Consider the following 12998-nt stretch of genomic DNA (forward strand, 5'->3'; position numbering starts at 1 on the left):
TATTTTCAATGGCATATTATAAACTTACGAGAATATTTTATTACTTGAAAGAAGTAAATATACATTAATGAGCACATATATTTTTGAAAGAACTAAGTGTTTTTAGCTAAGAATAAACTAAAAAAGTTACACAGTGTAGCTTTAAAAATGACCACATTTTCTTTTAGATTTTAGTCGTTTTAGTATATCAAATTGTATCATACATGCAATATATATTATACAGTTCAATATTGGTATAATACTGTGGAAAAATTGTGTAGAAACAGTTTTCACTCGTGAATCACAAGTAAAACTTTCCCAATTAATTACAAAGAAGAATAAAATAAAAAAATAGAAAAGTAGAAAGACTGAAATAGTATTTTCTATGCAACACTTACTCCAATAAACTTTTTTTTTTTTTACTACTTAATAAAAAATATTTACATTCATAATGTATCGCAGAGTTAAAACTAAACTGGACAGATTGAAAATAAAACAGAAATAACTCTAATTATAACACATCCACTAGTCTGCATTGAATTCGGGACATTCTGCCGTGTGAGAGTGCGTCGATCTCCACAATCCAGCAGTGAGTGATGTGACAGACGCTTGTGGTTTAGTAGCCGGTGTTCGGTGGCTGCATGTATGCGGGGTTATAGGCCGGCTGCATCGTCTCTTGAGGCAGATGAGTGATACCGGGCTGGGCAGGCGGCATCATGGGGTACGGGGCCTGACTTGCACCATATGCAGCCTGACCGCTGGGATATCCAGGGCTCGCTAAAAATGGAAAAAGACAATAATTAATTCATTTCAAGGAAAATATCAGTACATGGTCTCACTCTGTCCACTATAGGTGGTAGCTTGTCGTTACTTGACAAAAAACAATAATAGTTACTTGAGTATTCGTGATTTATGTTTCCGTTTAAAAAAACACTAAAATAATAGTGTCAACAAGTGTTTATTAACTGTCAGGCTGATGTTTGCAATAATTACATCTTATATGTATTTAAGTCCAGGTATTGACAAATTTCATGATTCGATTTCAATTTGATTCTGATTCAATACGAGTCGACAGTACAGGGCAAATTTTCAAAGAAAAACGAATGCTGTAAACTATACAGGGAGTCGGCTTGTACATTGTATACAAAGCAGTTAATATTAACCTTCAATATAATAAACACATAAATTACACACAAATATTTTTTGTAATAATAAAATTATAATACTAACTTATAATAACTTTATAATTACAAGTTTCTACTCAATTTGTATTTTCTAAACATTTGCTGGCTGTCATAAAAACTTTACAGATTGATTCAAACATACATTAAATACTGAAGAACAATGAGTATGAAGTATGGTACATATATTTAGCAAATCCTCTCTAGAGTTTATTTGGCTTTGCTGTCTAGCGAGACACTGAATGTTTTGCTCACTAAACGGCTTTTTGTTACAAACTGATGTCTTTCCGTGGTTGAAACACTGAGCGATTACATGAGACAAGTTACAGATTTTGTTAAGGTGTACTGTATCTTTTAACACACCTTCATATGTTTATTCATGTTTATTTTGTGCTGTAACTAATAGTAAAGAGGAAGAGATGATCCGTTCACGTGCGTTTCTGCTGCTTCGCTTGATCAAGGCTCTACAGTGATCTGTCACACCAAACTAAAGAGCACAATAACTTAATTTTTTGTTTGAATTTCATAATAAAATTGACAAAATTTAAAATGTGATGTTCCATCTGAAATCAAATACTTCCCTATATAAGATGCAAAAAACGTATATCAAAATAATAGTATGTCCAAACACATAGTGTTTGAAAAAAAAAAGAGTAGATGATGGTCTAGTAGACGAAGTCTCCAGATGACCAAGTACTTCCGCAGAGATTCTGAAGTGAGAATCTGAGAATCAACTTTCCCTTGAGCCTTTGATATATAAAAGGTATGGGTATCGCTAAGGTTTTACGGTATTACTACTCTTACCGATACTGCTTATCGGTCCGGTACTTTAACAGTATTCTTATCGGTACTTTTTGAGATTTTTTATATTATATATATATATGGATATATATATATAATTTTTTTTGTTTGTTTTTTTTGTTTGTTTTTTTTGTAGCTAATACATTAATACCTGTAAACTTTGACGCACCACTTGAGAGCAAATTTTTGTCCCAAAAAACTATGGGGAAATACATCACTGTTTAATAAATGTTTTCAAATCTCTGGAAACCTGTTTAGTTTAATAATTATAAAACACATATAATAGTTCTAAAAATAATAGCTAGATAATTGAACAGATTAAAAATAACATATTTATTACTTTCTGAATGTATATATGTATATATTCTAGTAATCAAATGTAAAATAACACTGCACAGTTTATCATAAATAGCCTTAATTAATGCTTATTAAAGCTGAAGTTATTCATTCAAGAGCTGTGAGTGATTTTCTCTTTGCATTTGGTTGTTTAATTCGCAGTAATTCGTCAGCATGTTTATTTCCACTGCTGCCTCTTTAAGACACATTTTTGTGCTTTTAATCGCTCTTTTTATTATTAAACGTGTCCCATAATTTAACAACAGTAGACTGTATTTTACAACAATTACTCATTGTGCTGATTCTGTCATTAGGCAGAAATGACAGCGTTGCTGCAAAGGGAATTAAGTTGCGCTAGACATAATATTATAATAATCTTTGGAAGCCAAAATCTACAATAAAATCAGACTATCACAGATCTAAAGTGTAACTCTAGATTACTCTCTCTCTCTCTCTCTCTCTCTCTCTCTCTCTCTCTCTCTCTCTCTCTCTCTCTCTCTCTCTCTCTCTCTCTCTCTCTCTCTCTCTCTCTCAGGCCTGTTTAATACCGTTTTTCGGTACCCATCCCTAATAAAAGGTCATTTTAATATAATAATATCCTGTAGGTTTCGGAGCTGAAAACTTCCTTGTTAGTAAAAGAAAAGCTTTTATAGACACCATCAGGCCCAGAAAACGAGGCTCTCAAATCAATGACGTATTAGAAGGGTGAAACGCCGCCTCTGTGTTCGCTGCTTCTGTAGCCCCGCCCACCGACTTGTGGAGCTAAACTGATCGCATTACTGAGCAATACACACGCCGAAGATAGAAAGATAAACGTTTGTAAAGAAGACACAGGTCACACTGGATTTGCAGACATATTGAGATTAAAACACAATGCTGTTCCTTCTATACTGGATCCGACAGGAATGGTGCAGCACACTCATGTGAGTAAAACATGTTTGTTTTTTTTGCGATAGTATTGCATTGTTACAGATCGTATTGATGTGTACGTGTCTAACAGAACACACCTTAGCATGCTGTCACAGGCTGGAGAATCCCTTATGTGTTGGTTTATTATGTTTCGGGATCAGAACAGATCAGATCGGATATGTTATGGGCCAGGGGGCTCGCAAAGCCCAACGTCCCAGGGCTATGTGTTTTCCAGACCAAAATGTACGCCTGTCGGCAGGCCAGTGAAATAATTAGTGAAATAAATAACATTAATTTCTTGATCTGCGTTGTTAATGTTCACGCTCTTGACTTGATATTTGAAGAGCGATCGGGCGGGCCAAGTAATAAAAAATAAATCAGTCGTGGGTGGATGAGAGATAAATTATTGTGTTTGTTTGATAAATAAGTTTTATTTGCCAGATAATTATGGTATTCCAGGTGATGCTTTCAAAACAATCCCTCCTGTAAAGCCTAGTTCACACTGCCCGATTTTTGCCCCAATTTGACTCACCGACAAATGCCTGAAATCATAGGCAAATCGGTGCTCGTGCACGTCAGTCACAATCACGCAGTGATTTGAAAAAACATTTGCAGCCAAAGGCCAAACCCGCCTCCCTTCACTCAATAGTTTCATTTGCTCTGGATAAATATATTGTTAGTTTTACGGGGCTTGAATTTCTCCATGGGGTTGCGCATATTGTGCATAATTTTACTCATTCCCACAGATTTTGTGCTCATACACACACAGTGCACACATACTATACAGCTCTCAAAAAAATTAAGAGATCAATTAACATGGATTTCTCAATGTTAAGTGGTCTCTTAATTTTTTTCAGAGCTGTAAAGCCGCTTTGTTGAAGAAAGAAAACGCATGTGTATGCTTTCGAACTACTCTCACGGTACTTTGATGTCATACACCTATCTGTCTGCACACATTGAAATGACTAACTCGGTTCAGGATTGTTGAGGTGAATTACAACATGACGTGAAAACACCTTTAGTTTGAACCCTAATTAAAACGCACCTGATCCAGCTAATCAAGTCCTTGCGACTTATTTGAAAACTGTGTTGGAGCAAGGTTGGAACTGAACTAAATGGAACAAAATAAGTATTGCACCCCTGCTCTAGTACAGTCCCTGAGAAAAGTCTTGTCGCTTGTGTACAAATTGACCTAAAGTGCCGCTGAAATATATTTCTAATCAAGATATTTTTACAAGAAATGGCTCATTTTAATCCCACCAGCTTTTGTGATAATGTTTCAGTGAAAAACTAAACTTTCAAAAAGTATTCTAATATTCACAGCTTGCTAAAGCCCATTGAGTCAATTTTTGCAAAGACATAAGTGTTGTCACCTTGTTATATGAGCTTCACCTGTGACTAATAATGGATCAATGAGGTCTCAAGTGTGTATAAAAAGAACCCCAGTACGCTAGACCTTCACATCAACTGCAACTAGACCTCTGCAAACATGCCTAAGATTCACCCTGAGACTAAAGTTTTGATTATCAAGACGCTGAAGACCAGATCCACTGCTAATGTGGCAGACACCTTCAATGTGTCTCAGCGTCAAGTACAGAGGATAAAAAAAAGATTTGAAGAGACTGGAGACGTTTTTGACAAGCCCAGGTCAGGCAGACCCCGCAAGAAAACTGCTCGAGAGGACCGTTTGTTGGCTCGAAAATCCAAGGCCAGCCCATTTTCCACTGCAGCAGAGCTCCACGAGACCTGGTCACCTGAAGTTCCTGTGTCAACCAGAACAGTTTGTCGGATTCTGTCTCGAAATGGCCTCCATGGTCGAATCAGTGCCCAGAAGCCAGCACTAAACAAAAGACAATTGAAAAACCGTGTGGCATTTGCCAAGGCCCACCGCCTGCTAAAAGGATGGATTCTGGAAAAGTGGCAGAAGGTGGATTTTTCAGATGAATCTTCTGTTGAATTACACCACAGTTGCCGCAAATATTGCAGGAGACCTACTGGAGCCAGAATGGATCCGAGATTCACCCAGAAAACAGTGAAGTTTGGTGGCGGAAAAATCATGGTCTGGGGTTACATCCAGTATGGGGGTGTGCGAGAGATCTGCAGGGTGGAAGGCAACATCAATAGTCTAAAATACCAAGAAATCTTAGCTACCTCGTATATTCCCAACCATAAAAGAGGCCAAATTCTGCAGCAGGACGGTGCTCCATCGCATACTTCCATCTCCACATCAAAGTTCCTCAAGGCGAAGAAGATCAAGATGCTCCAGGATTGGCCAGCCCAGTCACCAGACATGAACATCATTGAGCATATGTGGGGTAGGATGAAAGAGGACGCATGGAAGACGAAACCAAAGAATATTGATGAACTGGGAGGCATTCAAGACTGCTTTCTTAGCTATTTCTGATGACTTCATCAATAAATTGTATGAATCCTTGCCAAACCGCATGGATGCAGTCCTTCAAGCTCATGGAAGTCATACAAGATATTAAATTTGAATCTCACAGCACCACAACTTAATTTGCTGACATATTTTTGTATTTGCAGTAAATTTGTTCCATTTCTGTATAGGCGACAAAACTTTTATCTTGCCAAAATTTGACCTTTCTGTCTTGATTAAATGATAAATATTTTTTCTGTGAAAATTGTTTATTTCAGTGCATTAAACATCATTTGGGAGGGTTTTAGCTTTTCATATGAGCTATTTCTAACACCAATTCATTAATTAAAAGTCAGGTTAATATCAGGTATTTCTAGAAATTAGATAACAGCAAGACTTTTGTCAGGGACTGTACTAGGTCTTCTTACCGGCCATGTGATATGGGGGTGGGGGTGCGGGTCCTGGTGCGTATGGCTGTCCCTGATATGGTCCCGTCTGCATAGGCTGACCGCCGTAGCCCGGTTGAGTTGGCACAGGCTGGTATGCTGGATACTGAACTGGCTGCATGACAGGCGGCTGCTGAATGCATTGTGTATTCACGACTGTAGTTACATGCGTTCCTCCAGCTGTGGGAAAAACAAGAAAAATAAACATGATAATTCTTATTAGTTTACTACCAGCCTAAATAATGTAACATTATACATTCTATTAAAACTAAAACACTTACGGCTGGGCCTTTGGCACATTTTATAGATACAGCAGCAGGGGCAGCAGCAGCAAATGGTGAACACAATGCAGATGACCACAATCCCCACTATTCCTGAAACAATGCCGGTGACGCCATTATTGTTTGTTCTGCGGGACAGATTATTGAAATATAAATATTAAGCAATAATGAAACACTCTTTTACATGTTCTAGTATATTTAATATATACAATCATATTTATATATTCTAATTTTATTATGTAAATGTTATGTATTTATTAGTTATTTTGCTATGTCTCTGCAGTTAGTTTGGAGACTGGACATTAAAACTCACTTCTACACTCTTTTTCACTGGGTGAACAGCTCTTTAGATTATTAAAATATTCTTTACACTAAGAGAAGAAGTTATTTTTAGAACTGTTCACTGAAAGATTCTTAAGGGAACCAAAAATGGTCCTTTAATGGAATGGTTGTGAAAATCTTTTTTTGGAACAATTATCAAGATTGTAGCTTAGTTTTGATTGCAACTTCCAAAATAAAACATTTGCATTTTGCTGCATTAATAATTAAGTTGCTTGCATATTGTAGGTAGTAAATAAAAAAGTAGCCCATCTGTCCATTCTCTCTCTGTCACTTGTCTGTCCTGTCTGGTTTTGCACTTGTGGTGTTTTGGTTTGTATCTGGGCCATGTGCTTGTTATCTCATTATTGTTTAATTAACCCCACCTGTTCCCTCCTGAATATTACCCTTTATAGAACTCCGGTCTGGGTGGTTTTGGCAACCCAGGGCTGGTACTGATTCGTTGATGGAAGGGAGTAGCGTTGTATCCGGAAGTGATTCAGGGATGGATGAAGCGTATGGCGCGGAAGGTAGAGGTGGGAGGAATTTGAAATGATCGGTGGTGGAAAAAAGAAAAAGGAAGAAAAAGAGTTTGTGTGAGATTTCGGGAACAGATAGTGATAAGGAGCATCATTCAACAAGAATATAAGGTACTGTTGAAGTTTGTGTCTGATGCTGTTGGTATAATCAGTCCAGTGAAAATTACCAAAGCTATTATGGAATCATTATGAAAAAAAATATTTGAATGGAAGTATCATCGAAGATATGTTAGATAGGTGTGATTTAGTCTGTGTTAATGTTGGAAGGGCAACAAGAGTTGATTTAGTAAAAGAGAGGTTTTCTGGACTAGATTTAACCATTGTTACTGGAAATCTGGCAAGGAGGTGTGTGTGGGATATATTGGATCAAAATTTAATAGGTAGTGATATTTTTCCAATTATTTTCAAGATAGGAATTGATGTGAATGTGAATGTAGAGGGAAAATGCCTAGATGGAAATTTAAGTCAGCTGACTGGGATAAATATAAGGAGATTAGTGAGATTTTAATGAGAGAACAAGATGAATCTGTAGAAGATATTGAAGACCTGAATAATTCAATAAGTAGTAGTTTTTGTAAAGCAACAGAAGAAATGATTGGTAAAGGTAAAATAAGTATTGGGAAGAAGGCAGTCCCTTGGTGGACTGAGTACAGTAAAGCAATAGCACTTTGTGATAAAGCACTAGAAAGGGTTAGGAAAACATGTTTTTAATGAGTATAAGTTCAGTAAAGTCCTATCCTATTTAATGTAATGATTAATGACATATTGTCTCCGGTTAATGCTGGAGTTGAATAGTCTCTGTTTGATGATGACGATGATGATGTGACGTCCACACATCACTGTGGAAGAGAGGAAGGAATGTTACGCATGTGGTTAAAAGTATACAAAATGCAATTAATGAGGTGGAAAAGTGGACAGATAAATGAGGATTTCGTTTATCAGTGCTGAAAACACAGGTTATTTGTTTTTCAAATAAGAGAGAATGTCCTAGTACAAGATTAAGACAATTATACAGCAAACAATTACCAAGTGAATGTGATAGGATATCTGGGGGTATGGTTAGACACAAAAATGACTTTTGCAATACATATTCAAAAAATTGTAGATAAATGCAAAAAAGTTTTAGATATATATTACGATGTTTAGTTGGGGTGCCAGATGTCACTCTTTGAAAATAATATATTGTGAGTTAATTAGGTCAACAATAGATTATAGATGTATAGCATATGGGTCTGCGTCCAAAACTTTGCTGCACAAAGAAGAAATGATCCAGTCAAAGGCATTACGAATATGTTGTGGTGCTCTCAGGTCTTTTACTATTCATTCATTACAGGAAATGGATGACATGATATAAGAAGATTAAAATTAATGTTGAATTACTGGATTTCGGTAAAGGGACATTATGAAACTCATCCAATTAAAAAGGTATTAGAAAATTGTTGGGAATACGAGTTGGCGAAATTTATCTCAATTATTCTCTATATATACTGAGTAAACCTGAGTCTGGGAATTGTAGTTTATGTGGAACAGAAGAAACAGTATAGCATGTACTCTAATATTGTACTGCTCATGAAAATTAACAGTTATTTCATTTGGAAGAATTAAGAGAAATGGGGATTGGTAATCATACACTTGAAACACTGTTGAATAGTGGCTTGAATAATCACAAAACATACGATGCATTAATGGATTACTTAAAAAAAGGTATATCTGTTTAAAATGATTTAAAAGGTAATGCACTTGTTGTTTTATTTCTATTTTTTTTCTTTCTTTTTTCTCATTTATTGATTTAATAATTTACTTCGTCCATATTCATCAATGGTCCACACTCCAGTCCAGTAGGTGGCGGGAATGTACCTATCGTTTTTTTTCTTTCTCCAACCACCATAAAAAGTGAAAAGTCTTGTGTCAGATCAATGTCTTTCATCTCCCGTTTTCCCCGTGATCCTTGATGTTCTATTCCAAGTTGGTTTTGTTATTTCTATTTTTATTTTTCTCCCTCGTGTTTTTTATTTATTTATTATGTTTATTTTGTCAATAAAGCACCCAACTCCTAGCCTAGAAATCTAGACGCACCCTAGCGGCAGCAAATTTAATCTGCCCGCAAGTATTGTCTAGGAACTCTTAATACCCTTCTGAGCTGTAAACGCCAAACTCTGGTCGGGCCAATCGCATCGTGTATAGAGTCGGCGGGCGGGGCCATAATGACGATGGCCGAGTTGCGTTTGCGTGCTTCTAGTAAACACAGAAACTGGCGAGCAGCGGCGATCTTTCGAAACAGCTTTGACCGCGATTCTGGAAGACTTGGAATTAAGCTTTTCTCTGAGAAAAGAACAGAACGGCACTGAAGTCATTCTTAAAAAGGGAAGATGTGTTCAGAGTTTTGCTGACCGGATACAGCGAATGTTTAATCTATCAACAAGCTCTGCTTCACCTTCGTTGCTCTGGTTGGTTGTAGCGCTATCCTATCGCGTGCAGAGGGAGTTTGAAAGACAACCGTTTAACCCGCCCCTCGGATTGAGCCCTGTCAATGGTGAGTTTCCAGACCAAACATCTTGTTGTGGGTCTGGCTTGTCAGGCTACCCATCTCCCCTGTTGATTCCTCCATCCAGATTTTCCTTGGTTTAACATGGCTGAACGATTTGACCATTAGAGAACTCAGCAGAAGAGGGAGTTTCTTTGTTCCCCCGTCCGCCCCATGAAACCCTAGTGAACTCTAGCAGGTGAACTCTAAATATATCCGTCAGCAGGGGGCTGATGTAAGAGTTTGCTTGCCAATTCCTTGTGGAAGTTGGTAATTTGGTCCTGGATATGCCACTCTGTCTGGGGGAGATGGAGAGGCTGGAATTCTGTGACTTTATCACCTGAAGAAGTCTGAACATCTTCGGCCAGCAGCCTACCAGCCCACTGACTGCCCCCGTTTTCCACCTACAGTCAGTGGAGGGCCCAGCCCTCCGAGGACTCTGGGACGGAGAAGGAGGGTCCCTGAATCTGGTGGTCACGAAATGGAGGAGAAGAGAGGCTCCCTGGGTCGGTACTTCCACCTACATCCCGCGTGATCTTTCTTCTGGCATGACGTCATAAGCCATGAAGAATCACAACACTGAAGTCGAGCATTCGTGGGTAAAATGTGCATACAAATTTTTTTTTTTTTTTTTTTTTTTGTAGATGACCGATGGTTTCTCTAGATAAGACCCTATTTCTCTACTTAGATTGTGCAGACTCTGAAGTGCTGAAGGACCTTCAAACCATTGGTTACCATTGAAATGCATTATATGGAGAAAAATCCTGGAATGTTTCCCTTTTAAAAAATGTAATTTCTTTTCAACTGAAGAAAAAAAAGACATGAACAACTTGGATGAGATCAGGAAGTTTTCATTTTGAAGTGACCTAATTCTTTAAAAGACAATAACACTAACGTGGTGCCTTCTGTGCCAGTTCTGCAGGCGGGTCATTTCATTTTACTCCAAGGGATTATTATTATTTATTTATTTTTCAAAAACTTTTATTTTTTCTCCATAGATCTAACATCACTTATCTGTCCACAAACAACAATTGTCTTTAAATTAAATTTGTCTCTCGCCACATTTGTCTTTAATCTTGACTTTTTTTGTGAACTCTACAGCCTTTCACAACCAATAACTTGATATTGGTTGTGAAATATCAAGCAAAGAACTGGCACTTCACAAAGTGTAAAGCTCGTTTCACATACTCCGCCTGCAGTGTGTATGCGGTGCAGGAGAGCAAACACAGCACAGCATTATTCATTATTTTAATTTCAAATGTAAAAAGTTATTCTACTGAACATGGCTTGTCATCATTGCAATTCACCTGTAGCCTACACTTTCATAGATGACATTTAAAAACACCTTTATTCCTTTATTCCAATTACTTAATATTGATATAGCCTTTAGTTATACTGCACTGTACTGCAGACGGAGTATGTGTGAAACGGGCACAACGTGTTGTAACGTGTTACTCTTGGGGATGCATTTTGCAAACTGCATTTAAAACCACAACCTCTGTAGGAAATGATGAGTGGAGCTAAGAGGGGAAGACGAAACCTCAAGCAACAAAATGCAAAAATAAAAACTGGATAATAAGGTTTCAGGTTTAAAATTAACCAGTTAGAATATAGATTTGATAATAAGGTTTCAGGTTTGAGATTAAGCACAACAATTCTATTAAGATAAAATATAACATTACTTACACACCACACAGTTTAGAAGAAATGAACGTCTTTTACCAGTTACAGATTATGAGGGAGAAGTTAAAGCAAAAACTGACCCCAAAATAAAAAATATATATATTTTCAAACTCTTAGCCTACATTACACATCAAAATTTCCCCCATCTACTTGTTCAGCGGGCGAAAGAGGCCTACGAGTTTAACAGCATGAGGGTGTGTTGAAAGGGACTCTTCGGTCTAAGAGACATTTTTAATAAGACAAAAACGACTTACATATTGCACAATTCTTGGTCATCCTCGGTTAATTTCGAAGAGTCACTGGAGCAGCAGTATCTGTATTCACAGGTCCCACAGCAGTGCTTCAATGAACCACAGTTAATCGGGGATTTGTACACGTTACTGCTGGTGTAGTAGCCTTTACAGTCATCACCATCACCTTAAAGAACAGGGGAAATGTGACACATTTAATTATAAAAAACTATATTTTAAAGTAACGTTATCTGTTTAAATGTTTTTGTACGTGACAGTCATCGGTAACAGCCCAAGAACAAGTTTCGAGTGTTTCTATAGATTTCTATAACAGGTCGTCTAACTTACCGACTGTGACCGTGAATAAACCCGCAGACAGGAGCAGAAAAAAGACGACGGAGGAGGCCATAGCGCTGCTCTTCCTTCTTCTGTTCTGATGAAGTCTACAGCTTTGCCATATCCTGCCTAGGCTCGTGAATATTAATCAGGTAGGTGGGTTTTTGATCAATTGCACGGTGAAACGAAAGCGAAAGAAGAAAGAAAAGGAAAACTTGCGGAAATTATAGGCAATCTGAACGTGTAAATCTGAAAAATCACAAATAATTTCTATTATTCTTTTGTTGTTCACCTTTAAGAACAAAATGAGCGCCTTATGTCGATGACTACCAAGACTTACCTGCATTGTACCTGATTTGTTTGAAAGCCTGCCCTACAGAATAACGTTTAAAAGGCATCTTTAATAGGGTGTAAAATATATTTTCCCCAATGTGTGGATGCTTGTGAACACATCAGTTAGTTGATGCATGCAATTTATTAACCATGACCAATTGGTGTAAATTACTAATAATTGCGTGGATTTCGTATTTCTTCTCACGAAAAATCTCTGCATACTTCATAACACGTTCGTACGCACGTAAATTTGTTCTCAATTTCGTTTTATTGAGAATGTGGAGTAGGCTATAGCGGGCGCGTGGTCGTTTGCGTTTAGGTTAAATAAAGACAAAGAAACAATCAGTGAGTCGTGACTGGGGAAACTAAAAAACCCTGCTAACTGAAATAATGTTCTATATGTTTTGCTAACGTTCAGTAAATACAATTGGTTATTTTTGAATGTCCTCTGAACGTTAAACCTGCCTACGTAGCCGAATGTTAAAGGTGTACACAAAATTATATATATATTTTAAAAATATCCAAAAATCACTAGAACAATGTTAAGTCTATATATTTTATTGTCTTCTGTTTGCATTAGCTATCCCATATGTTTCCAAGAATGTTTAAATCGGGAGAAATAAGCAATTTTAACCAGGACACATCCATGCATCTCCTATCAATGACATTATTCCGGCATAACCCTCAATTTCCAGTTTTATTTGATGGAAAGCATGGCCAAATTT

At 37.2% G+C, this 12998-nt stretch overlaps 1 protein-coding gene across 2 annotated transcripts; it reads right to left on the minus strand.

Moving 5' to 3' along the window:
* Window positions 1-513: 513 nt before the first annotated feature.
* LOC137040188 (protein shisa-5-like) lies at window positions 514-12083 on the minus strand. 2 transcript variants are annotated; one of them, XM_067415630.1, is made up of 6 exons: window positions 11953-12083; window positions 11629-11791; window positions 7036-7083; window positions 6311-6438; window positions 6012-6209; window positions 514-756 (listed from the first exon to the last, which is right to left on the minus strand). In XM_067415630.1, the coding sequence occupies exons 1-6, from the start codon at window positions 12011-12013 to the stop codon at window positions 596-598; spliced, it is 759 nt and encodes a 252-aa protein (XP_067271731.1). In that variant the 5' UTR covers window positions 12014-12083; the 3' UTR covers window positions 514-595. The 2 variants fall into 2 exon arrangements, with proteins under 2 accessions (XP_067271731.1, XP_067271732.1); XM_067415631.1 differs by lacking the exon at window positions 7036-7083.
* Between the last annotated feature and the right edge of the window lie 915 nt (window positions 12084-12998).

This window comes from Pseudorasbora parva, chromosome 14 (genome assembly GCF_024679245.1).
Source record: "Pseudorasbora parva isolate DD20220531a chromosome 14, ASM2467924v1, whole genome shotgun sequence".
Lineage (NCBI taxonomy): Eukaryota > Metazoa > Chordata > Actinopteri > Cypriniformes > Gobionidae > Pseudorasbora > Pseudorasbora parva.